Source organism: Strongylocentrotus purpuratus, unplaced genomic scaffold, assembly GCF_000002235.5.
Source record: "Strongylocentrotus purpuratus isolate Spur 01 unplaced genomic scaffold, Spur_5.0 spur5_scaffold_12, whole genome shotgun sequence".
Lineage (NCBI taxonomy): Eukaryota > Metazoa > Echinodermata > Echinoidea > Camarodonta > Strongylocentrotidae > Strongylocentrotus > Strongylocentrotus purpuratus.
Window position 1 is genome coordinate 26,897,889 of NW_022145597.1, and position 27,695 is coordinate 26,925,583.

The 27,695-nt window shown below is 37.6% G+C and overlaps 1 protein-coding gene across 1 annotated transcript; it reads left to right on the forward strand.

Annotated features, from left to right (window-relative positions):
- Nucleotides 1-22,470: 22,470 nt before the first annotated feature.
- Nucleotides 22,471-24,460, forward strand: LOC115922502. Its single transcript, XM_030981454.1, has 3 exons — nucleotides 22,471-22,693; nucleotides 23,125-23,351; nucleotides 24,446-24,460. Exons 1-3 carry the CDS (start codon nucleotides 22,486-22,488, stop codon nucleotides 24,458-24,460), a joined length of 450 nt encoding a protein of 149 aa, XP_030837314.1. The 5' UTR covers nucleotides 22,471-22,485.
- The last annotated feature ends 3,235 nt before the right edge of the window (nucleotides 24,461-27,695 follow it).

The following is a 27,695-nucleotide window of genomic DNA, read 5'->3' on the forward strand; positions in this document are numbered from 1 at the left end:
ATTGTAGATGTAGAAAGGTTTTTCAAGTTATGGGTGTAATCGCCAAAAGGGAAGGGGGCAGGGGGCCTACAAAATAGCGGTGAGAAAATTCATATACAGTTCCAGGTGGGTATTTAAACCTCTTCTGCCTCATCTGATGTATTCTAATCGCTGATTTACTTTATTTAATTATTTTTGTATTTTTTGATATTTGTATAACTAACAATATTATCCTGTCAGTATGTCACGAACGGGTGAAAAAAATAATGAGTTAGAAAGGGAGAAAAACACAATTTATAAAGAGCTTACAGTATAGAGCAGTATCGGTAGCCAGCTTTAAAGTGTTTAATAATGGAAAACAGTTTTGTTGCTTCATAACCACGTTTTAAAAGTTAATTAAACCATACTCATTTACTCACTGAGCAGTTGAACAGCCGCCAGTTTGCGCGGTTAGTGACAAACATACATGTACATGGAGACACAAGTGAAAGTTAGAAGGTCTGATGAATTAGTTAATAAGTATAAACTGTGTGGTATTTTTCAGTTCGAAGAGAATATCATCTGGGACTTTACAACAAAGAAGGATGGGGGGGGGGTACCTTCACTAATGGCTAAATATTGATGTCAAACAATAGATATCATGGCAACTTCGCATAAAATGATAAAGACAGAGAGACACAGCAAGAGAGAGAGAGAGAGATGGGTCGGAGTAAAATGTGAGAGAGAGAAAACAGGAGAGGGTGTAATAATTTAATTGATGATGATAATGATTATAATATTAATAATAATAATAATAATAATAATAATCTTTTAAAGTCCACTCCAAAGTTTATTAAACCGAAAATGGAAATTCTTTTTGCCCAATAAGCCAGTTTCGTAATGTAACCAAATTTAATGCATACGTCTTTGTGAAGTGCCTCAATACAAATTATTTCATTCACCTGATAAGAATAATAGTATTTCAATAGTCAGAATGCAACTGCATATATTAAGTGTTGCTAGGTAGGTCAAGCCATAATGTTTGTCCAACCTGGCAACAACTTAATATATGCAGTTGCATTCTGACTATTGAAATACTATTATTCTTATCAGGTGAATGAAATAATTTGTATTGAGGCACTTCACAAAGACGTATGCATTAAATTTGGTTACATTACGAAACTGGCTTATTGATCGTGAGCCCGGCAGCCACTGAGCAGCGCCAGATCGACGTTGCTCTATCCCTTTTTGTTGAACGCCAAACAAGGTAGCAGCAACTCCGTCTTTTAACGTCTTTTGGTATGACGCGGCCGGGGTTAGAACCCGCGACCTCCCGGTTTGTGAGGCGGACGCTCTACTGACTGAGCCAACACACCGGTATAACAACAAGTATATTTACATATACAATGGTATATTTACTTTACCGACAAACAATTTATGGATAAATAATCAAGGGACTACTTTGTCCTAATGTACACCAGACCCACGTGACCATTAAAGTAATTAGGCTTTGGGTCTGACATGTATGTTTGAATTAGACACACCCAAGTGCTGTAAGGTGTTCTTAAAGGGATAGTTGAGTTCTGTTGCAGAGGGCGCTATACAAAATATTTTTTTTTTTTTCAAATTTGAAAAAACATAATATTTAAATGACAAAATCATCTTTGATCAAAATCGGTTCAGAGACGGCTGAAATATAACGATTTCGATAAAACGATAATATTTGTGTACCACCACAAATATTAGATATTTTGACAAATTTGAAAAAAACGATGAAAAAAATGAAATAACGCCTTTTACGTCGTATTTCAGCCAATGCCGATGATGGCTTTTTTGGTGGCATTTTCGTGTTGCTTATATTACGCACAACCAGCCGGCCCACGTATTGTTATTTTTAATTAAATAATTAATTAACGGTCGCCGGGTATTTTTTTAAAGTGGAGCTGAATTGGTATGATCGTATTGGCTAAATTTCACACATTTTGGGGTCTAAAATTACCTTCATAGCAATTTTAGGTTCTAAAAGGGCACTAGAAATGTCATAGATAAGAATAAGAGCAATAACCATGTGCTTTGAAGGCATCTGGGTCTGAAAACAGAACTCAACTATCCCTTTAAGTATAACAAAATAGTAATAATAATTCAGTTTTGAAAAGGTAAAGGTTTGGTCACTACAGCTTAATTAATGGTATAGGTCTTAACGCATTCAAAAAATAAACCTCATCTGCTGCTTTAGATGATCTTTCTTCCGCTTTATAATGAATACATATTATTGCCAACTCAGCACAATGGTAACTAACACCGTCATGATATATAATCTATCATGTGACGTTGTCAATATCAATATTTAACCATAAAAACGAAACTTTGGCCATAGCCCGGGAGCCGTAAAACAGATGCTTTAGATGATCTTTCTTCCGCTTTATAACGAATACATATTATGGCCAACTCAGCACAACGGTAACACCGTCATGATATATAATCTATCATGTGACGTTGTCAATATCAATATTTAACCATAAAAATGAAACTTTGGGCATATAAGTTATTAAGTTAATCTATCATGTGACGTTGTCAATATCAATATTTAACCATAAAAACGAAACTTTGGCCATAGCCCGGGAGCCGTAAAACAGATGCTTTAGATGATCTTTCTTCCGCTTTATAATGAATACATATTATAGCCAACTCAGCACAACGGTAACACCGTCATGATATATAATCTATCATGTGACGTTGTCAATATCAATATTTAACCATAAAAACAAAACTTTGGGCATATAAGTTGTTAAATGATATCAGGTAATAATTAATTTTACTTTGCAAACAACTACATCTTACATTTATTGGTTGCGCGCGGGTCATGATTTGAAATATGTAAATAGTGGCACTGACACCTCTTTGATGTTTATCGTACCCAGACACGTCATGCACGTACGTAGCGGTTCTTGAGGGGTGGGGGCTTAAGCGCCCCAATGTCTTTAAGCCCCTTAATAGTTTGCGTACCAAATCCACCGAAAACCCACCAAAGCCCTCCAATCACAAAAAAGTGTCTTAGTTAATATTGATTTTTGCAAAGAGTTACGAATCTAAAGTTTAATTCTTTAATCACTTCTATGCGAATTGGTCACTCATTATAAGTATTTTTATCACCAGGCTTTATGATTATCTTTTATTTGCGTAGTCGTGTGCAATTTTGATCTATTCCGTTTTCCTGTGCACAGTCTAAACAGATCGAGCTTCGATGACAAACGAATCTAATGTTACTCTAGGCATTCTCTGGATACACAGTGATATCAAGTAATGACTGTTTAACAGATGATCGCAAGGGAGGAATATAGAACATAATTCTCTGCGACCAGAGAACTTACTGATCCAGTGATGCCGCGAAACATTAACAAATATGGATGATGTGAATCAAGAGATCCACGAAGCAGTGTTGCGGGGTAATCTTGAAGCCGTCGAAAGATTGTTAAAACTTGGTTTAAACATAAATCAAACTAATCAAAATGGAAACACATTCTTACACATAGCGGTCCAGAATGGCCATGAGAACGTCATCGAGTATCTCATAAATCATGGAGCTGATGTGGAAAAGGTGACTCCAGATGGACAAACACCCTTACATCTTGCTGCGTCACCCGGACATCTTAAAGCAACGAAATGTCTACTAAATCATGGAGCAAATATGGACAAAGAAGACAAGGACGGCTTCTCGGCATTATACAGAGCTGTAAGGAATGGTCATCTTGATGTAGTACGTTACTTTATCAGTCAGGGGGCAAAAGTGAATCAAGGCAATACTATGGAAGGCTCGACTCCTTTATGCGTTGCAGCACGGTGCGGTAAACTTGATGTAGTGAAATATCTGATCAGTCAAGGAGCTGATGTGAATAAGAGAAATAATGAGGGTTGGACTGGATTTCAGAGTGCTGCTTCCAATGGTCATTTTGATGTTACCAAATATCTCATCAACCAAGAAGCTGAGGTAAATCAAGGAGATAATGACGGTTTCACTGGATTACACGGTGCTGCTTCAAATGGTCATTTTGATGTTACCAAATATCTCATCAGTCAAGGAGCTGAGGTAAATCAAGGAGATAATGACGGTTTTACTGGATTACACGGTGCTGCTTCTAACGGTCATTTTGATGTTACCAAATATCTCATCAACCAAGGAGCTGAGGTGAAGCTAGGAGATAATGACGGTTGGACTGGATTACACGGTGCTGCTTCTAACGGTCATTTTGATGTTACCAAATATCTCATCAACCAAGGAGCTGAGGTGAATCAAGGAGATAATGACGGTTGGACTGCATTACACGGTGCTGCTTCCAATGGTCATTTTGATGTTACCAAATATCTCATCAATCAAGGAGCTGAGGTGAATAAGGGAAATAATGACGGTTGGACTGCATTACACGGTGCTGCTTCCAATGGTCACCTTGATGTTACCAAATATCTCATCAATCAAGGAGCTGAGGTGAATAAGGGAAATAAGTATGGTTGGACTGCAATACAAGATTCAGCTCAGAATGGCCAACTTGATGTTACCAAATATCTCATCATTCAAGGAGCTGAGGTGAATCAAGGAGATAATGACGGCTGGACTGCATTAAATGGTGCTGCTTTCAATGGTCACCTTAAAGTCACCAAATATCTGATCAGCGAAAGAGCCGAGGTGAATCAAGGAGATAACGAGGGTTGGACTGCATTACACAGTGCCGCTCAAAATGGCCATTTTGATGTTACCAAATATCTCATCAGTCAAGGAGCTGAGGTGAACCAAGGAGATGATGACGGTTGGACTGCATTATACGGTGCTGCTTCTAATGGCCATCTTGATGTTACCAAATATCTCATAAGTCAAGGAGCTGAGGTGAATAGGCGAAAAAACGACGGTAGGACTGCAATGCAAGAGTCTGCTCAGAATGGCCATCTTGAAGTTACCAAATATCTCATCAGTAAAGGAGCTGAGGTGAATGAAGTAAATAATGACGGGTGGACTGCATTATACGGTGCTGCTTCCAATGGTCATTTTGATGTTATCAAATATCTCATCAACCAAGGAGCTGAGGTTAATCAAGGAGATAATGACGGTTGGACTGCATTATACGGTGCTGCTTCCAATGGTCATTTTGATGTTACCAAATATCTCATCAGTCAAGGAGCTGAGGTGAATCAAGGAGATAATGACGGTAGGACTGGATTACACGGTGCTGCTTCCAATGGTCATTTTCATGTTACCACATATCTCATCAGTGAAGGAGCTGAGGTGAATCAAGGAGATAATGACGGTTGGACTGCATTACGCAGTGCTGCTCTTAATGGTCATTTTGATATCACCAAATATCTTATCGAAAAAGGAGCTGAGGTGAATAACGGAGATAAAGACGGATGGACTGTATTTCAACTTGCTCTTCGAAATAGTCATCTTGATGTTACTAAATATCTCATAAGCCAACGAGCTGAGGTAAATAAGGGAATGGATGACAGTAGCACTGCATTAAAGATTGCTGCTCAGAATGGCCATCTTGATGTTACCAAATACCTCATCAGTCAAGGAGCTGAGGTAAACAGGAGAGATAATGAGGGTAGGACTGCATTACACAGTGCTGCTCAGAATGGTCATCTCAATGTAACCAAATACCTCATCAGTCAAGGAGCTAAGGTTAATCAGAGAGATTTTGGGGGTAGGACTGCATTACACAGTGCTGCTAAGAAGGGTCATCTCGATGTAACCAAATATCTCATTAGTCAAGGAGCCGCGCTGAATAAGGGAGATAATGACGGTTCGACTGCACTTCAAGTTGCTGCTCAGAATGGTCATCTTGATGTAACCAAATATCTCATTAGTCAAGGAGCCGCGCTGAATAAGGGAGATAATGACGGTTTGACTGCATTTCAAGTTGCCGCTCAGAATGGTCATCTTGATGTTACCAAATATCTCATCAGTCAAGGAGCTGAGGTGAATCAAGGAGATAATGAGGGTAGGACTGCACTACACACTGCGGCTCAGAATGGTCATCTTAATGTTACCAAACATCTCATCAGTCAAGGTGCTGAGGTGAATAAGGGAAATAATAAGGTTTGGACTGCATTACACGGTGCTGCTGTCAATGGTCACTATGATGTTACCAAATATCTCATCAGTCAAGGAGCCGATGTGAATAGGAGAGATAATCAGCGTTGGACTCCATTACGCATTGCTGCTCTTAATGGTCATTTTGATGTCACCAAATATCTAATCAGCAAAGGAGCCATGAATCACAGAGATATTGACGGTGGGACTGTATATCATCTTGATACTAAAAATGACTATGTTGATGTAACCAAATATCTAGTCAGCCAACGAGCTGAGGTGAATAAGGGAGATAATGGCTTTTTTAGTGCATTACAAAATGCTGCTAAAAATGGTCATCTTGATGTTACCAAATATCACATCAGTCAAGGAGCTGAGGTTAACAAAGAAAATAAGGATGGTAGGACTGCATTACACAGTGCCGCTCAGAATGGTCATCTTGATGTTACCAAATATCTCATCAGTCAAGGAGCTGAGGTGAATACTGGGGATAACGACGGTTTGACTGCATTACAAGTTGCTGCTCTGAGTGGTCATTTTGATATTACCAAATATCTAATCAATCAAGGAGCTGAGGTGAATCAAAGAGATAATGAGGGTTGGACTGCATTACGCAGTGCTGCTTTCAATGGTCATTTTGATGTCACCAAATATCTAATCGGCGAAGGAGCTGAGGTGAATAACGGAGATAATGACGGTTGGACTCCATTACGTAGTGCTGCTTTCAATGGTCATTTTGATGTCACCAAATATCTAATCGGCGAAGGAGCTGAGGTGAATAACGGAGATAATGACGGCTGGACTGCATTACAAGTTGCTGCTCAAAATGGTCATCTCAACGTTACCAAATATCTCATCAGTCAAGGAGCTGAGGTGAATAAAGGAAATAAGGACGGTAGGACTGCATTACAAGTTTCTGCTCAGAATGGTAATCTTGATGTTACCAAATATCTCATTAGTCAAGGAGCTAAGGTGAATCAAGGAAATAAAGACGGCAGGACAGCATTACACAGTGCCACCCAGAATGGTAATCTTGATGTCACCATATATCTGATTAGTCAAGGAGCTGTGGTGAATAATGGAAATCAGGACGGTTTGACAGCATTACACAGTTCCGCTCAGAATGGTCATCTTGATGTCACCAAATATCTAATAAGTCAGGGAGCGGAGGTGAATAGGAGAGATAATGAGGATTGGACTGCATTACGCAGTGCTGCTTTCAATGGTCATTTTGATGTCACCAAATATCTAATCAGTAAAGGAGCTGAAGTGAATAACGGAGACAACGACGGTTTGACTGTTTTTCAACTTTCTTCTCAAAATGGTAATGTTGATGTAACCAAATATCTCATCAGTCAACGAGATGAGGTGAATAAGGGAAATAATGAGGATTGGACTGCATTACGCAGTGCTGCTGAGAATGGTCATTTAGATGTCACCAAATATCTCATCAGTAAAGGAGCTGAGGTGAATAAAGAAAATAAGGAAGGTTTGACTGCATTACACAGTGCTGCTCAGTATGGCCATCTTGATGTTACCAAATACCTCTTTAGTCAAGGAGCCGAGCTAAATAAGGGAGATAATGACGGTTTGACTGCATTTCAAGTTGCTGCTCAGAATGGTCATCTTAATGTCACCAAATATCTCATCAGTCAAGGAGCTGAGGTGAATAAAGGAAATAAGGACGGTAGGACTGCATTACAAGTTGCTGCTCAGAATGGTCATCTTGATCTCACCAAATATCTCTTTAGTCAAGGAGCCGAGCTGAATAAGGGAGACAATGCAGGTTTGACTGCACTTCAAATTGCTGCTCAGAATGGTCATCTTGATGTCAACAAATATCTCTTTAGTCAAGGAGCCGCGCTGAATAAGGGAGATAATGACGGTTTGACTGCATTTCAAGTTGCTGCTCAGAATGGTCATCTTGATGTAGTACGGTACTTTATCAGTCAAGGGGTAAGAGTGAAGCAGGTCAATAAAAAGGGTGGGACTGCATTACAACTTGCTGCTCAGGAGGGTCATCTTGATGTCACCAAATATCTCATCATTCAAGGAGCTGAGGTAAATAAGGGAAATAATAAGGGTATTACTGCATTACACGGTGCTGTTCAGAATGGTCATCTCGATGTCACCAAATATCTCATCAGTAAAGGAGTTGAGGTGAATACGGGAGATAATGAGGGTAGGACTGCATTACACATTGCTGCTCAGGAGGGTCATCTTGGTGTCGCAAGGTATTTGCTAATGCAAGAAGTTAGTGTAAATATGGGTGACAGAAATGGTTACACTCCTTTGCACATAGCTGGTATGAAGGGGTACCTCGATATTGTTAAGGTTCTGCTTGAGGAATTAGCCCTAGTTGACGTAACAGATGCCAATGGACAGACCCCACTCCATCTATCTTCAAAGAAAGAAAGCGCCAACTCTACCGACATCTTGGCAAAACATGCAAAGGTGTGTAACAAATCCTTCCTCTGCATAGTGAAGAGTCAATATAAATTATAAAAAAGCGTCAAATTACGATTTTAAGAATAGATAATAATAAAGGCAAACATAGCTAAATGGAGTTTATTTCGAATCCATGTTTCAGAGCTTATAGATATAATCACATTCATATTCCGCAAGGTGTAGCCTGATAAGATTTTGTTTTAATCTCGATAGCTAGTTGAAAGTCCATGTAATTATGGATTGCTACCAGTGCTCTATCAAGAGAAATACGCCTATAATTTATAATGTATTTATTATTTTTGCATTACTTAATCATTAATTTTGTTATATAGAACACCGGGATTCTCGATCACCGTGATGATGAAGGATTGACTGCCATTTACCTAGCCACTCAAAATGGCCACACATCGGTTGTCGAGTTTCTGGTTTCCCATGGAGCTTCCTTGAACATCCAGTCGCACGATGGAAAGACCTGTCTCCATGAAGCCATCTTACTTTCTGATCAGAAGAGCAGAAGAGAGCAAACAGAAGGGAGACCCAAACAGGTAAAGACGATTTAATACCCACCTAGCACGGACCAGGGGTGGCGGAGCGCCTTTCAAGGGGGGGGGGGCACCAACAAGGGGCACTTTCTGGAGAAAAGGGGGCATCTACAAAGGAAACCTCAAAGCGAAAATATGCATTTTTTTAAACATTTGTATATACCTCTAAATTGTGATTACATTATCAGGGATGCCTTCAATATTTGTTTCTCTCATTACATTGTCCGCGATATTGCTTAAGCATCATACTTTGTAGTTGGGTGTGATGATCTGAATATTCATTTGCGATTGTCCCTGCATAGTGAACGAACAGTCATGTCAGAACAGTCAGAACTCATTAATTAGAGATAACTTTTGTTGGTAGCATGGTGCCAGTTGTGTAGCACAAGTGCAAGTCAAGACTCAATTAATGGTCAAAGCAAAACCCTCCCTATACATTGAGAAAAAGATTCCACAATTACTAGTCCTACTTCCGATTCACCGTTATCATGCTTATAGCAGATAAAAACCATAAATTCTTGAGTAACTTGAGTAAGGTGTTGATTTCGGAGACAGATTAGAAAGGAATAGTTACATCCCTTTTTTTCGATGCTCCTATATTTTGATAGAACATAATTTAAAAAAATTTTATGCACCTTCCTCCCTGTATGGTGGCTCATGGTGTCATGAAAGTTTCAGCGGACACAGATCTTTTAAAAGTTTGATGACGAAAGCATTCACCCTTTTCCATTCTCTTTTTCGTTAATGAACGAGAGCACAAGCATCTGGCCGGCAAATCTATCAATCAAGATTGATAAGTTGATGGTGTTTTTAGAAGTGTTTCGACGGGAAATAAACATGCAATTGGCTGCGGTGGTTCCCGTCCTTGCGTTAGTCAACTTAAACATCGATGGAAAATAATGATGTATTTACCATCAAACTTAAAAATTACCTGTATACCATTACCATCACTGCTCTCTTGACACACCTGGTATTTTGACTCAGATCTCAGAGGACTTCTATCATCACGAGCTTTCCCCAGAGAAGGCTTTAGTCTTATACCTTCTGGAGCACGGCGCGAAGCTGGACATAAGGGATGGTGAAGGCAAACTACCAATCCACTATGCTACCGATGAAGTTATCCGACAGATATTTTCAAGGTAGGGAAATCTTTATTAATCTGCCAGTTTGAAAATAATTATATGTGCAGCTAAAGGTTATTATATCAAACCGTAAAACTCATCGACACGAACGCTGGAAACATGTTCCCGAAAGTCAATATTCATTTATACATCGATGGTACATTCTATGACAGGCTCCCCAAAAATTGCATTTTCTCTTCAAGAGTTAAAACGAAACGGATTCATGAAGCACCTCCATCACTTTGGCATTGATTATTCTACAATGCACAAAGTGTGACATCTCCATGTTTCAAAGTTCTGTGGATGTGTGTATGCGCAGCTCACTGGTCGTTAGTTTTATTTCGTTCACAATTCGCTCTAGTTTGTTCTTAGATAGTTGTCAGCTGAGTGTTCCGCCCGGGATCTAGATTATATCCGTGGCCAAGCCTGTGCGTATTCTTGACTATTCGGACTTTTGAAATTCGTTCAAGTTCATTTTCTTGATGTACGCTAGTGGGAAAAACCTTTTTAAACCCTGGATTTGGGGTATATTGAGACGATGTCATCTTTTGTATTCTCTACATTCATATCATGGCTGAAGATGATAAACAGAAGCTCTTATATTTTCTACATGATGTGATTATAAATAAAAACCATTAATACTAATAATCACTCTTTGGACTCTCTTTACCCTCGAAATTATAGGTTACCGTCTATAGAGATGATCACAAGATGTCGAGGTAATGTAGAATACAGAGAGATGACACATTTAACTTTCTCGTCCATTGTTTCAAATGCGATATATACAGTGCGTCCCAGAAAAAACGAAACCAAGAATTATCGATGTATTTGATGCAAATCATATTATGCATTTTTTACACATGAGTGATTAAGTTTGGAGAGAGGAAAACAAAAAGTCATTTTGCAGACAGTATCTGAATTTCAAAGAGAAAATCATATTTCTAGGAAGTTGAGTTTCTGCTCTTTCATATGACGCCTCAATCAGGAAAAATGAGCAAGGAATGACAAAGTTTTGTTTGTTTAAAGTAGTGCTTGCATTTCCATAATTTTGTCAAACGAATTCGTTTTCACTGGCTGCCTGCCGTAGCAACACGCAGAATTGACAAAAGACTTCACTCCGTTTCGTTGACAATCAGCCATGCATGAAGTCTTTCGTCTAGGGAAAAAAAAGTGAAAATGCATATGAGTTGCATTTAATGAAAGAGGAGGATCTCAGCTTTACAAATATATGTAATTTATCAATAATAATTGTGATTAAGTTATGATAAAACATTGATAATTCTCGGTTTCATTTTTTCTGGGACGCACTGTATTACTCATCCAGTCTTCATTTCGCTGTTAAAATGCACCCATTCATCTATTAAACGAGAACTTGCCATTTAAGAAATATTAATACACATTATTTGCCTACTGGACACTACATTAATTGAATATGTGAGAAATATTATCTTCTCCGCCTCAAACGATTATAGATTTTGTTAATTTTATTAAATTACTGAATTTATATCTGATGTTCCCGAGTTTCAGAATAAGTCATTGACTATTTTCTGAATACAGCAAAACTATTCCCTTTCACCTTATGTTGCTTTCATCTTTTTACAGCCGAAGAAGCCACACCCTTGGTTACAGTGTCTGCTCATGTCGATAATGGCGGAAAGCAGATAGAACTGGAAGACCTTGGTATATCAATGTCTATCCCACTAGGGGCTGTACAAGAGATTGACTCCTGTGAGATTACATTAACCAGTATACAAGATCCTCCAAGCATCAACAGCCAGGGGGATGAATCAGTGGCCTGCTACGGGATCAGATGTGACCCTTCTACCATGATCTTCCACAAACCTGTTAAGATCAAGATCCCACACTCAGCTTTCATCGTCAACCCAGATCAAGTGAAGCCTGACATTGTTTGCCGTCTATGGGATTCAGCGAAGGGTAAGTCCATTGGGTCAGATTCAGAAAATGACCCATTCTTAATGCTGGGATAAGCGGAAAGTGATGTACCGAGATCCACAACTAGTTTGCCAGAAACAGCAATTTAAATACATTCTTAGCACACGAAACTATATTTCCTCTACGTTTTCCATGAAACACAAATTGAAAAATATATCTTATCCATCATATCCTTCTTATCCTTCGCTATATGAACAGACCATCGTGAGATGTATTTATATAGACAATAAACCCTTAAATGTAGTCTTAGAAGTTTAGAACGCCTTCAAATTAATCTCTGAGTTGGTTTTTCACCCTCTAGTCTTTAGGTATCGCGGTCATTCATAACGTCGTGAAGTACGATTAACAATGCCTATTTATTTTGGAATCTTTTAAAACGGGAAGGAGTGAAGGGGGGGGGGGTAGTGCTCTTTAGGATGGCTATATAAACTTAAAACAATTATTTTTGACAAGGACACTAATATGGATATAAATATTTGGTGTTAGTATCTTGAGGTGTAACGGTTTAAAGGACAAATTGGCTCCATGGTGAAATTACATTTCTTTACAACAGATGATTTTTGTTTTGTTACAATTGACACCAGGTCTACCAAGAACATCAAGAAAGAGATCATCCAGCTCACCAGACGAACCACCATATTGCAGAGTGTACGGGAGACATCTTGAGCTGCACATTGGTCACTGTGCTGAGTGGTGGGTTCTCGTACCTTTTGAACAACAGGTGATCCGACACCAACTTATGTGCACCCCATACATTCCAGACAAGATAGGCAGAGGCAAAGAGTTTAAAGTTCACCTGCAGATGCATGCGGACCTTCCTGGGATAGAAGCGGTCAGTAAAAAGCACCTGATTATTAGCAATCAATATTGTCTGAATTTATTACTTCCAACTACAGCGCGACATTTCAAACATTCCTACTGACTTCTTCAGGCAGTCGGATTTCTGTTTTAGGGGAAGCCCGTCTTATAAAGGAATCATAGTTAATGTTTACTTGTTTAAAATTATATAATCAAAAACCGCAATGCTATCATATCTTGCCTCGTATTAAGCACCCCATTAACCCTCACTGTACTGGGCTATTTTGAGCAACCCCTGGCTGGGGGGGGGGGGGGGGGAAGGGGGGCCTGGGTCTGGGAGCCCTCCCCCCCACCATGATCCCATCCGTCAAATGTCCGATGAAAACGAAATTTTGCATGTTTGTAGATATTCACGTAAGGAACAAGATGGTATAATTAGTTTTTTCCTAATATGCCAATCGTTGTCGTTATCATAGCCTAATTAATTATGCAAAATGCAAATTATATGCATTTTACAGACTCTAGACTTGTGAAGAATCTTGAAAATGTATTGAACAAATGTTCCTTCATTATTGTTATGATATTTGAAATTGCATAGGTAATTGGCATAAATTATGAATATGCAAATTTGATTTGGCACCTAACAAATATTTGTGCTTTAAATTTGATTACATTACGAAAGTAGTCCGTAGGTGAAATATAACTTTTTCCCAAACACTGGATTGTTAAAAGAAAATGTATTGAACCTTTTAATGTTCCTAGGAGACTAATATGGATGTTTTCCGAACCGTGATTGCATAAGTGTATATCGACGGTACTATAGTCTCTTCCTTTGATTTAGGATATACAAGAAGAGAAGAAGCAACAGTCGTACCACAAGAGCCATCGATCCGTTCCCTTCAGTGTTGAATCTAAGTCTGGTGACGTCACAGTGACGTGTCATCGTGAGGGCAAACAAGTTGAAAGCAAGGTAATAACAAGGATTTATATGACGTGTCAATGTTTACGGAGATAATCTATAGCAAATAAACAACTTCTCAGTTTCCATATCAAAGGTTGTATTTATGCTCAAGCTATTGTTTTATCCATAAAATTTACACAGATATCAGAGGTAATGAAATGTCAGGTAAAGACATATGTCATTATTACGTCTGTCATTTCGAACGTATGCATCTACCTCTACCGCAGGAACTTTTACCTCTGACATGTTTACCTTTATTATTCTTACCTTTGTTATTCTCTCGTGTTAAAAAAATTAAAAAATTAGCAGATGTTTCTGCATTTATTGATAAATCAAATACAAACCTTCAAATAACGATAATAATATATAATATAAACGATTTACATAAAGAACGACAACTGAAATACACACACGCAAAAATGCATATAAATATATATATATAATTGAAAACTTGAAAGTATAAGGTAAGTAAATGCATCAAGATAAATGCAGAGGTCAACTATCATTAGCATAAATGGTTGAGTCGATAGCAGCCGGGAAGGGGAGGGGGGGGGGGGGGGTACATGACGATGTTATAGGAGTATGCAGGAGAACAGAGTGTCACGTATAAGGATTTTGTTCAGAAAGTATCTAAATAAAAATTGGGAGAAATGCAAGTGTGTGCAAGAGGGTGTGTGCAGATGTGTTCGATTCGTATTGTTCATGAACTGGTCATCTAAAATTAATGTATATAAACAAACAATTAAAAACGTTAAGACCTTTATAATGTTTGTGCATATTTGGATATTAAATATTTTTTCATCAAGGCTTTGAATGAATAAAGCTTCGCATTCTTACCTCTGACATTTCTTTCCCTTCTCACATTTTTTTAATGAAATATATACCTCTGATATTTTTTACCTTGTTCTGACATTGTTTTACCTCTGACATCTATTTTTTACCTCGGGAATTTTTACCCCTGAAATTTTTACATGTAACACTTTTACTTACCACCGTTATTCAAACATCTCCTTTCAATGTTTGATAAAGATATCCGATTTGAATATGCACTCCTCCGGTTGGTGCACTTGGTTCTCCGGTTTAATATATCCATGGTAAAGTTGATCGCATCTACTTTCGTAAAATCAATTCAAGGTCATTCTAACAGGCTTTATGACAATGACACATTTGAACACGATTTCTATTGGATATATATATAATAGGATATTGACATCGCCCTTGATTTATCTAAAATAGTTGAGATCGTCTTGTTAACACTACATGCTATGAAAACACTTCACATCTCGAATTTGGTTTTATTTTTCCTCTTAACAACATTGTTTTAAATTTAGTATTGCTATTTTTATGCCTCCGTTACGAAGTATCCGGAGGCATTATGTTTTCTGGTTGTCCGTCCGTCCGTCCGTACGTACGTCCCGTTCTCGTGATCGCGTTATCTGAAGAACCAGTTGATGGATTCCTGCAAAACTTTGGTCATGTATGTATCTTGCAGAGCCGATGAACTGTTTAGATTTTGGGGTCACGAGGTCAAAGGTCACAGGGCTCATTATGTATGCAAAACAGCTTGTGATCGCGTTATCTCAAGAACCGATTGATGGATTCCTGCCAAACTTTGGTCATGTATGTATCTTGCAGAGCCAATGAACTGATTAGATTTTGGGGTCACGAGGTCAAAGGTCAAAGGTCACAGGGCTCATTATGTATGCAAAAACAGCTCGTGATCGCGTTATCTCAAGAACCGATTGATGGATTCCTGCCAAACTTTGGTCATGTATGTATCTTGCAGAGCCGATGAGTTGATTAGATTTTGGGGTCACGAGTTCAAAGGTCAAAGGTCACATGGCTCATTATGTATGCAAAAATAGCTTGTGAACGCATTCTCATTAGAACTGACAGATGGATTACTATTTAACTCAGGACATCTTGCAGAGCCAATGAACTGAGTAGATTTTAGGGTCATGAGGTCAAAGATTAAAGGGTCATATATGTATATGAGAAATTGCTTGTAATCACGATATTCTGAGAACCTGTTAATGGATTACAATTGAACTTGAATTTGAAAAATTTCTTCTGTTTTGGTTTGTAAAATTGCTCTTTGACGGAGGCATCATTTTCGACTGCGCGCAGTCGAAGTTCCATCTAGTTTTCTTCTGTTTCAATAACTCAGGTTCTCTCCTTAAAGGATGTTTGTAGCAGGATGAGACACAACATATTGCTGTCCGTGACTCCTAGTGAGGATGATTTAGAAGTCACAGGGATGACCATTACGATTGAACAGGTTGGAAAGCTTGGGGTGTCTCGATCAATTGCTTTTATCACCAGACACACAGGTATTATGTTGTATCTCTTATTCTCTTTGTTATATTTCTGTGCACTTAATAACAAATTATCAGTTAGTTCGGGAACAATAACTCCTGAGTATGATCAAATAAGGAACGTAAAGAATTTGGAGAATCTAACGAGATTAAATGAACTAAAACCCAGAGATAATTGCATTCGAATGTTATGTATTTCAGAAAGCAATGAATACCCAAGATTATCCGAATGAAGCCAAATTGGAGTTCGGAATGGGATGTACTTTCAATGTTTGACAGTTCGTCATGAAATGCGAAATGATGGTGAATGTACATTTAAATTTTTGTAATGCTTATTTTCACACGACTCTTTGTACATACACTTCTTCTGTAAGTTTAATGAGACAAAAATAAAATGACAATGAGATAAATAATAATGATAAAAAACACGAGTCGTTTTTGTTTTTTCTCTTTAATCTGTCCATTTTAATTGTAGATGGGTCGGAGTACCAATCTCCTTCTGAGCCCCCATCATTTCTAAGGTAGGTTTCAGAAAACGTTATACTCTTTAAGAATTGTCGAATAGATCAAACCAATATTTTTTCTTCTTCATTTCAGGACTTAAAGGGATAATTGAGTTCTGTTGCAGAGGGCGCTCCACAAAATATTTTTTTGTAAGATAATGAAAAACTGAGCGTCAAATTTGAAAGAACACACAATTTAAATTACAAAATCATCTTTGTTTGATCAAAATCGGTTCAGAGACGGCTGAAATATCCATAAATATAAGGATTTCTAATATTTGTGTACCACCACAAATATTCGTTAATTTGAAAAACTCGTGGAAAAAACGAAATAGCGCCTTTTATGTTTTATTTCAGCCAACGCCGATGTTGGCTTGTTTGTTGGCTTTTTCGTGTTGGTTATATTACGCAGAACCAGCCGGCCCATTTATTGTTATTTTTAATCAATTAATTAATTAATTAATTAATGGTCACCATATTTTTTTCATATTGGCTAAATTTCACATATTTTGGGATCTAAAATTACCTCTATAGCCATTTTAGGTCCTAAAAGGGCATTAGAAATGTCATAGATAAGAATAAGAGCAATTACTATGCACTTTGAGGGCATTTGCGGTCTGAAAATAGAACTCAACTATCCCTTTAAGGGTGATAATTTTGGATTCAAGAAATTTACTCATCTGATTATATCTACGTGGCAAAGGGGATCATAAATTTATTCGATGTCATTTCTCCGTTTCACCGCTCTATTTCGTCAAAGATATTGATAGGGACATTGAGGCAATCGACTTTTAGGTTGCGTTTATAGATAGGCATGGATGAAAAATTTGGTCCTCAATTGAAGTTAGGCATTTGTGTAGTACATTGTATATGCTAAATATATTGACCACGGATCGGAGCCATTGTATTTAAAGTACTTGTCGTTTAATCTTTCCTGGGTCTTTGATGTATAGGCTATAGAGGCAAATATAAGTAAAATTGAATGTCCTGCCAAAAGTCATTAGCGTCGGGATGTTGTTCATACCTTCGTTAATGTAGTTTCAACAAAACAATTTACCAGAACACCTTCACTTTGTCTTGCAGGGCAGTGGAAGAAGTCTTGAAAAGTGACCTGGAGGATATTGATATCCTTACAATAGCCAAAACAATGACAGTAGACCAGTTCTATGATCTGGGAGTGGCTCTTGATTTCACCATAAAACAGTTGGATGTCATAGAATACAGGAGGTTCCATGACAGAGAGCAGGCCATCTATGATATGCTGGTGACATGGAGAGAGAGACAATCGTCCGGCCAAGCAGCAAAGGACACGTTTCTCTCACTCATGGCATCTTTAGATTTACCTGCAGAAGAAATTGCCATCTCAGGTTTGACTTTTGAAAAAAGTGTCGGTTTGTCTTTCTAGTAAACATCTATTTTAACATGAAGAAAATTACTAGCCTGTAATACCCTGGAAAGAATAAAGAATAATGATTAATTCACTGGTTTTAGAAATCGTACCCACATTGAACCCAAATTGTTGTAAATAGTAGGCGTTATCCTTTTTGCCAACCTAGTGACGAGTGCACACTAATACATCCAGTTGCTTTTCACTTAGAGTCGGAGAGTTCAATAATCGAGATAACTTTGGATAATAAATGATAATAATAGCTAGTTCTTAATATTGCGTTTTTTAAGACTGAAGGCCCTCTTAAAGCTTTACAGATTAGATATTATTACCCCGGTCATCGGATTCAGGCTTACCGTGCACACAATATCTGCACATTCTCCACTCCCTGGGAGGCATTCCAGCCAGGCGTCATGTTTACAAGCGCACACTTGCTTATCTATCTAAGCAGCTTTCGCATCCTAGATAAATATGTGTATGGCATATTGGCACCTCATTCATTTTGTATTTCGTATTGTGCGCTGCTCTAATTTATGGTTGAGGGTAGAAGTTAGAGTAATATTCATGTTAACTTAGGTTAATCTATTTTGAGATGCTGATGGCTAATAATGCTCTGGACCAATTAGGGCTGAAATGTAGTGAAAATCAAGTATTTGAGTTCTTTCAAAATATCACAATACATTATTCATGTCCTTTTATTCTACAACAGAAAAACATGAATAAATAGGGGGTGGAATACTCAAAATAATACGTATTTAGTATTCGCACGTCATAAAAGAGAATGTGAGAGAAGTACATGCATTAATTGGCTCGGCCTATTAAACCGAGGCTAACAACTAGTTTGATTTCATTTTTTTTTTAATAAATAGTTTATTCTTACATTAATATTCATCTGTTTTTGTTTATATCTTTATGGTCTACTTTCGCTTCATCTACGTTCATCAGACATTGGGCTTGCTGGGTAAGATTCTAATTAATATCAACTTTGATGTTGATTCAGTCGATTCAGTCCTATTAATTTCCGCCAAATTTAAGGAATATCTTTTAATGCAAAACCACAACTTACAATAAAGTAAACAAATTCCGTGCAAATGGATAAAAAGACTTTCAAGCGAAAACTTTTGACAAATAAAAATATAATCAAAGTACAAAAGAAAAATCTTCACCAAGGAAACAAATTTAAAACAGAATGCACATTATAGTTGATGTGGAGGGTGCTAACAGGAAGACAGTTGAATATTTTGATATGCGTTGAAACCCAATGTTTACACAAAGCCTGAATGAATGCAATTGTGCAAAAGGGCAGGCGGATAGAGAGAAAACAGGAAAAATTATACACACGCACGCCCGCATACTATACATTGATAAACTAATTATAATCTTTGGTTGATTGGAAGTATTTGAAATGCGAAATAACAAACTTGTGGGTTTCTTGACTTAAACTTTTTCCAATGAGACAGAGAAATTCCTGACAGCACACTGCTTGCGTTCGCCCGCCAGATCAGACCTAAGAAGTTCTATGAGATTGGCGGGAAGCTAGGATTTAACAAGTCAGAGTTACAACACATCGAACATCGGACATTATACAACAGGAATGACGCTAACATCCAAATGCTCTCAAGTTGGAAGGCATCTCAGACTTCAGGGCCTAAAGCAAAGCAGACATTGAAGCTGGTTTGGGAGTCTGTGCAGGACACATCGAAAGCAGAAAAAAACATTAAAGGTATCATACATTATGCAATTATAGTCTTCTATTGCTCAACATAAGTACAACATGAGGAGGAATCATTCAAGCTTATCAATTTGGAATAGTTATAACTTGATCAAATTTATTGGCCCTATGACTGTATACGACAACTTTCAGTCAATGCACTTTCTTGTATTCCACAGATTGAGAGTATTCAATGACAAATGAACCTTTTGATGTTATCTACAACATAAAATATACAAGAAAAAACTCACTTGGACATTATTCTCTTGGTCTCTTTGAACAATCATGTCAGCCATAATATAAGTTAGAACAACAACAATTGACTATTATGATTAACGAAACACAGAAATAAAAGTTATTGTTATGCTAAGGGCAGTCCTATTCTGTGATCATCATGGCCTTATACTTCATATCTTGCAGACGAAGAAAAAGAAGAGGGAGAGAATGAAGAAGAAGAAGAGGCTGCCCAGGAGCTGGAAGTGAATTCTACTTCACCCCCTGAACAAAGACCAGAGCAGAGCGAGTTTGTTGAGCCTGAAGATATGGAGATCATCCGAAACTCAGATTCGGGTATGTTGTATGTCACATCAGGATGGCCTCTTACATTACAATGGCTGTCAGAAGGTTGCGTCAAGATGTTAGTGAATACGATAAATAAATTATTTCTATCTATATAGAAAAAGAGGCAAACTTGTCTATTAAGGCCACTCATGAAAAAGAGAACAAAATGTCCACTGTAGACAGTTGAACTATCTGGACAGGTTCTACAACGCACATTTCTCTTTTGAGGGGAAGACAATAATTATGTAAAGGCACTATAGACAGGTGGCATTTATAGAGAGGTGTTCATTAAGACAGGTTTGACTTTATATATATATATATATATATATAAAGTCAAACCTATATATATATATAATATATATATATATAACATATTCAATTTCATAAATCCTAGATGGAGATGAAACCAGTAAAGACATTGACCTATGTGGAGGTTCACCGAGTACGGGCGAGCGGTGTAGCGTTGCACTTCCGGTGAAGAGTCTGTCTTTGGCATGGGAATTGGGAAAAGCCCTTCGTCTGGAGGATGACGTCATCATTGGTTTCGTTGCACCTTCCGATTCTGCAGCAATGAACAGATTAGCATCGCACCTCCTCCATAAGTGGTGCAAACGTTTAGGAAGCCAAGAGAAGAAAGAGCTGATGACAAAGCTCCTTCAAGATTATCACATCCCGGATTGCAATGCAGGTTTGACATAATTATGGAAAATTGTAATCCCTACTTTGGTAATGTCTTTTCTTAGTCAAGTTAACTTATGGTAGAATCACGTGGGATGGTATGTGTTTTTGTAAAAATCATGAGACTTCTTAGTCCGATTTAAAAAGGAGAATACAAAATCAACATGGAAAATCATGGCAATTAAAGACCAAATTACAATTTATTTTTATTTTTCCCCAGGTCATGATGAAATCTCCAAAAAGATTTGCACCACTCCAGATCTTCTTGACCTATCCCAACGCCTTGATCTATCAGGTTCCGAAATCGTACAGGTCATGTCCACATCCATGTCCTTTCCATCAATCTTAATACGACACATCGTTCTACAAATGCTTCAAGTATGGGTACGACATGGAGGAACAAGACAGAGGCTTCTCGAAATTGCTCAAGCTTTTCATTTCAACGATGCAGCAGACGAAATAGCAATAGGTAAATGTAGTCGACTTGTTCCGTTGAAAGTCTCATTATAAAGAAAACCCTGTGAATAAACTATCTGGCATGTCTTGTCCTTTTTTTCTCTTATCCTCAAGCGAGGTGTTTATTTCCATAATATCAATACATATTTACATTAACAAATCAATGATTGAGTGAAACATAACAAAGGCTAAAAAAATAAAGTATATTCAACAATTCTACCAGCATAATATGATTTTCTTTGCTAACACATTCATATATTAAAAATAATCTTAGCAATGACATGAATTCAAAAAACAAAGTATGTGGGTAATAAACAGAACCATTAGCAATCTTCTTAACGTAATATTCATAAATAATATCGCACACCCGGATCGCGCATGATTTAAAATAATATTCAGGAGAGAATATTTCTTGTTTCCAATGTCCTTACCTACAGCTAATATCTTTTGGTCTATTTGTATTTCTTTTTGGAATAGGTTAATTATCAAATTACATATTATTTACCAAAACAAAGTCACATCCTTGCAATATAACATAAAGTGAAAAGTTGAGTCAACTTGTCCACAAGAGTTGCATAAATTATTATTAACAACTTGACATTTATATAAGCTTTCTTTTGAGGCAATAAACCTATGAATCATCTTGAAATTAAATTGTTTAACTTTATTATTATTACGAATTTGCTTTAATTTAAAATGTCTTGTCATAGTTCGACCACCTTCGTATCAAAGAATGCTTACTACAAGTGTTTTTTAAAAACTTGTTTATATTGACTTACTTGTATGTCATTCAGTCAACGATCACCCATGTATAATCCCCGGTATAATCCCGACAAGTCTTTTTTCTGTTAATTGTATCTTTGTATCATCCGTTCGTATACAGCAATGGAACATCACCCAGGTTTCCTGGACCCCTTCTCTCATGGCATCATTGATCATGACGGTGGAGAGCTGAAGCTAGATGAACTGGACATCAGAGTATCCATCCCTGCAGGAGCGATCCCCAAAGGGATGAGATCTTTGATCACTCTTAGTGTACCTAGCCGTTGTTCATCTAAGATTCCCCTTAAGGATGGAGAGGTTCTCATTACTCCAGTCATTGAATGCTCTTTCACTCAAGAACTTATCAAACCTGCCACTGTAGCTCTTCCACACTGCATCCATCCGGTACAACATCAAGATGACTTACGTGTTAGCCTTTACACCAAGTTAGGACCAGGTAGCTCTTCTTCTCTATTGTTCTTTGTAAAAGGTCTCATTTGTTTTCTAAATATGTGCCAAAAAAGTGGAATCATTTTTAGCATCCCAACACTTCCAAATGATTCACCCTTGATTTTAAATCATAATACTAGGTAAAATTCAATTCAATTCTATTTTATTTCGCAATATAAAAATCAAAATATACAAAATAACGGTAAATTTTAACTATGTTTACAAAGGTTATATGCGGGACTTTCCATGAAGGTTGCGAAAGCCTGTGAAGTTGGATCGCCCAAAGGAGATCTAGTTATGTAAACAGTTTTAGTAAATATAATTATCTCCTAAACGTTTTGGGACAGGCGCGTTTTTCATGAATATATTATGTTTGACTTTTGTACAAAATTTCATAGTGTATCTGTTTTCCTTTTCACATTTCTTGTATTTTCCAAGGTACATTTGGTTACAGGAGCTTACTTCCAAATACATCAAGAGATTTCGATATCTCAGAGGACATCGTTGGTTTCCCTACGCGTCATCTTCAACTCTGGGCTTTGTCATCAAGCAACGTTCATGGAGTTCAATTCACCTGCGAAGTTTTTCAGCCGCTTTTCATGCTTCCTTCACAGAAATCTACACTGCGTATTCGCATAGCTCATCCTTCCCACAGATATCATGCCGTATGTTTAATATTAGTGGCTTCTTATATCATGTACATATATAGCACTCATATCTGTCACGATGTCATGCTAATAGTGCTTAGACATAATTATAACCCGGGTTATAGGCCCACGATAAACCCCTACATTGAGCTTCAATGCCAAAACGAGTATTTTTATGCCTCCGTTACGAAGTAGCCGGAGGCATTATGTTTTCGGGTTGTCCGTCCGTCCGTACGTCCGTCCGTACGTCCCGTTCTCGTGATCGCGTTATCTGAAGAACCGATTGATGGATTCCTGCCAAACTTTGGTCATGTATGTATCTTGCAGAGCCGATGAACTGATTAGATTTTGGGGTCACAAGGTCAAAGGTCAAAGGTCACAGGGCTCATTATGTATGCAAAAACAGCTCGTGATCGCGTTATCTGAAGAACCGATTGATGGATTCCTGCCAAACTTTAGTCATGTATTTATCTTGCAGAGCCGATGAACTTATTAGATTTTGGGGTCACGAGGTCAAAGGTCAAAGGTCACAGGGCTCATTATGTATGCATAAACGGCTCGTGATCGCGTTATCTGAAGAACAGATTGATGGATTCCTGCCAAACTTTGGTCATGTATTTATCTTGCAGAGCCAATGAACTGATTAGAGTTTGGGGTCACGAGGTCAAAGGTCACAGGGCTCATTATATATGCAAAAACAGCTCGTGATCACGTTATCTCAAGAACAGATTGATGGATTCCTGCCAAACTTTGGTCATGTATGTTACTTGCAGAGCCGATGAACTGATTAGATTTTGGGGTCATGAGGTCAAAGGTCACGCGGCTCATTATGTATGCAAAAATGGCTTGTGATCGCATTATCATTAGAACAGATTGATGGATTCCTGCCAAACTTAGATCATGTATGTATCTTGCAGAGCCAATGAACTGAGTAGATTCTTGGGTCATGAGGTCAAAGGTCATGGCTCATTATGTATGCAAAAATAGCTTGTAATCACGATATTTTGAGAACCTGTTAATGGATTACAAATGAACTTGAATTTGAAAAATTTCTTCTGTTTTGGTTGGTAAAATTGCTCTATGACGGAGGCATCATTTTCGACTGCGCGCAGTCGAATTCCATCTAGTTTTTAAAGCGTCCTAAAGTGGCGTGAAGACGAAACTATACAACTTGTATGACCTTGCCATTCGTTTGTTGAATCGCTCATGTTTGTAATCCCATGCACACAATTTAGTCAAGTTTTCAATCATGTTTTGTTGTCAGGATATGTGCAGAAGACAGGGAAGCTCGTTGGGACCATTCTACCAGGTTACGACCGTGATCAAGTTCCCTCTGGAATCACAGGAAGATCTGAAGCTTCGGTGTCTTTCTGAATCAGAAAAGTTCCCTGTACATTGTCTCCTGAACGGAGAATGCAACACCTCAAACTTCGAGCTGCCCTTCTCATGTGCTGAGGAAGGGGCGAAGAGTATCTGTCTACGTATTGAGCAGGGCACATCAACACTCGTAGAGCAACAGATACCCATCTCAATAGAAGGTAGGTCAACTCTTGATTATAAAACAATTCAAAGGACTTTAATTCGACATAATAACGGTTGAGGGAAGTTCACATGATATATCATCCTGAAATATCCAGACAAGCTAGGGAGCAATTACAAATAATTAAAAAAAACCTACTCCACCATGTCCACCACTCGAATGGTAGCCTACATTATCGAAGTCACTTGTGGTAAATCAGGGGGACATCATCATTTTACATCATGTTACTCACAATTATATTCAGCCAATCATCGAAGTCAAATGTAGGCTGGCTTACATGGAACATAGTAGCCAGCCAGAAGTCTATTTCTACTAAAAGTGTGAGTCTTGGGGCCGTGTAGACACATGTCTCTCTGTTTCCTGTGTTTAACATTTCTGTGACAATTTTTACACGTAATTAGTTTTTCTTCGTGCAGAATTGATTTAGCGAAATATACTCCGGCTACAATCGCTCTTTGATTTAAAAAAAAATGTACAAGCATATTCACTCCAATGTGACATCCTTTCTCTGTCCCTAAGCTTTAAACTAACCTTTCAAACTCAAATCCCAAATAAATACATTTTTCAACTACGTCTAGCAAAATCGCCGAAGAAAAGTGTCAATGGAAGGTTATACCCCAACAGTTTAGTTGGTATAAGGTTAAGAGTGTGTATATTCACTTATAACAATTTAAGAAAAGTACAGTTGAAGTTTACACATCCCAATTATTTTTTTCCTTTTTTTCATCTAAACAGTCGAGCCAGATTATGGAGTCGCCCACACGTAAGTAAATCATGTGTTGGTCCTAATGCAGTAAAGATGCAACATTATCCTTGATTGTTAGTATTATACCATGCATGCTAATTAGAACAAGTAATAAATCTAACAAATATTATCCAGTATGCCTGTCATTGAATTATGAAATCTGTACGAACCCTTCAAAGGTTTATTCTTTTTGCGATTACTAGTCGTGAACAATATGATGTACTCGTGAAGCTTAGGGTGTACATAAACAGGTAAATAAGAGTTGGTGTGCATTAACGATGGGATAACATTAACCAAAGTAGGATAGGAGATCGCCATCTTATTTTCTACATTGTACATCTTTTTAATGTTGTGTATATTTTCTTCCTTCGTTTATCATATAACTCTCACTAACAGACGCGGGCGAATACAGTCTGCATCGGACAGCATGCTAAAAAGCTTGTCTGATTTAGTGTGTGTAATGAAGGATGCATGTGATCTTGGCTACCAGCTTGGCTTCTCCCATTCAACGGTAGAGAAATACCTTGACAGAGCAGACTCCTCAGCCAGCAGCGTCTCATATTCAGGATTCATGGAGATGCTTCGTGACTGGAGACGGCGTGTACGACCGAGTGAGCAGACTAACAAACTTCGTCTTGCTTTGGAGAAAGCTGGGTTAAGTTATACAGCCAAGGTCCTCTTCCACGAAAGTTAGTTTAAACGTACAAACGGCATGTCCACGATCAGAATCTCGAAGTTGAAAAAAACGCTCTCGAAATCCCCTCATGTTTGAAAGGTGACTAGAAAAGCTATTAACAAAATCTACTAAATATTGAAGCCAGATAATTATGTGCGCAGTGTTAACACTTTCTGCGAAATTTAGTACGTTTTATATAATTTCGAAAGCTTTGTAATTGATACACCCTACATTATCAAACAGTCCCCATAACATTATAGATAGTTTCCTTTTCACTGCAATGGCACGAACAGTACTCATGTTTCTTCGAAATGTTTCAAACATGGTTCAGTTGTCATATTGGCTGCAATAATTATGTTCTTTGTGACAAGTTTGTGTGAAAAGCATTTCGGTTCTATTGCCACAATAATTATGTGCGTAGCATAAAATTAACAACTTCAGAAAAAAAAAATCTTCCAATATTATAATTCTTTTCCTTTCCCTTCGTCGTTTAGCTTCCATCCTTACCTGAACTATTTCTCTTCGGAGTCGATCATGCCGTAGAATATGCCCAATTAATTTCTTCTGTCTCTCCTACCAGATTGTTTACTAATTTTCTCTCCTCCCCACCCTTTGTAAATCTTCATCATATTTTGTCACTCTATCCATCAAACTTATCTTTGCAATCTTCCTCCATAGTGGACTTTCAAAAGTCTCCAACATTTTGACATCTGATGTTTTAAGAATCCATATGCCTCGGGTCCAAAGAGCAGCACATTCCAAAACATATGCGTGTGATAATAATTGCTGAAAATCTTTTGTTTATTTTTGAGGTTGTATGAATACTGTTTCAGTTCTGCTGCTGCGATCTCATGTACATATGATAATAATGTCAGAAGTTATTTTCTTTATTGTAACGTTGTATGAATACCGTTGTAGATATGTTGCTACAATAATCATATACATGATCAGTTCTGCTGCTACAATATCATATACATACGGTAATATCAGAAGATATTTTCTTTATTGTAAGGTTGTAGGAATACGGTTGTAGTTAAGTTGTTACAATAATCATATATAGTATTAGTAATAGCTGTATATAATTTGTTTGTATTGTAAGGTTGTATGAATACTATTTTAGTTCTGTTGCTACAGTGTCATATACATACGATAATAATATCAGAATATATTTTCTTTATTGTAAGGTTGTATGAATACTGTTGTAGTTAAGTTGCTACAATAATCATATACCTGATCAGTAATCGCAGTTTACTATTGTTTGTATTGTATAATATATAAATACTATTTTAGTACTGCTGCTACAATATCATATACATATGATAATAATATCAGAAGATATTTTCTTTATTGTAAGGTTGTATAAATACTATTGTAGTTAAGTTGCTACAATAATCATATATA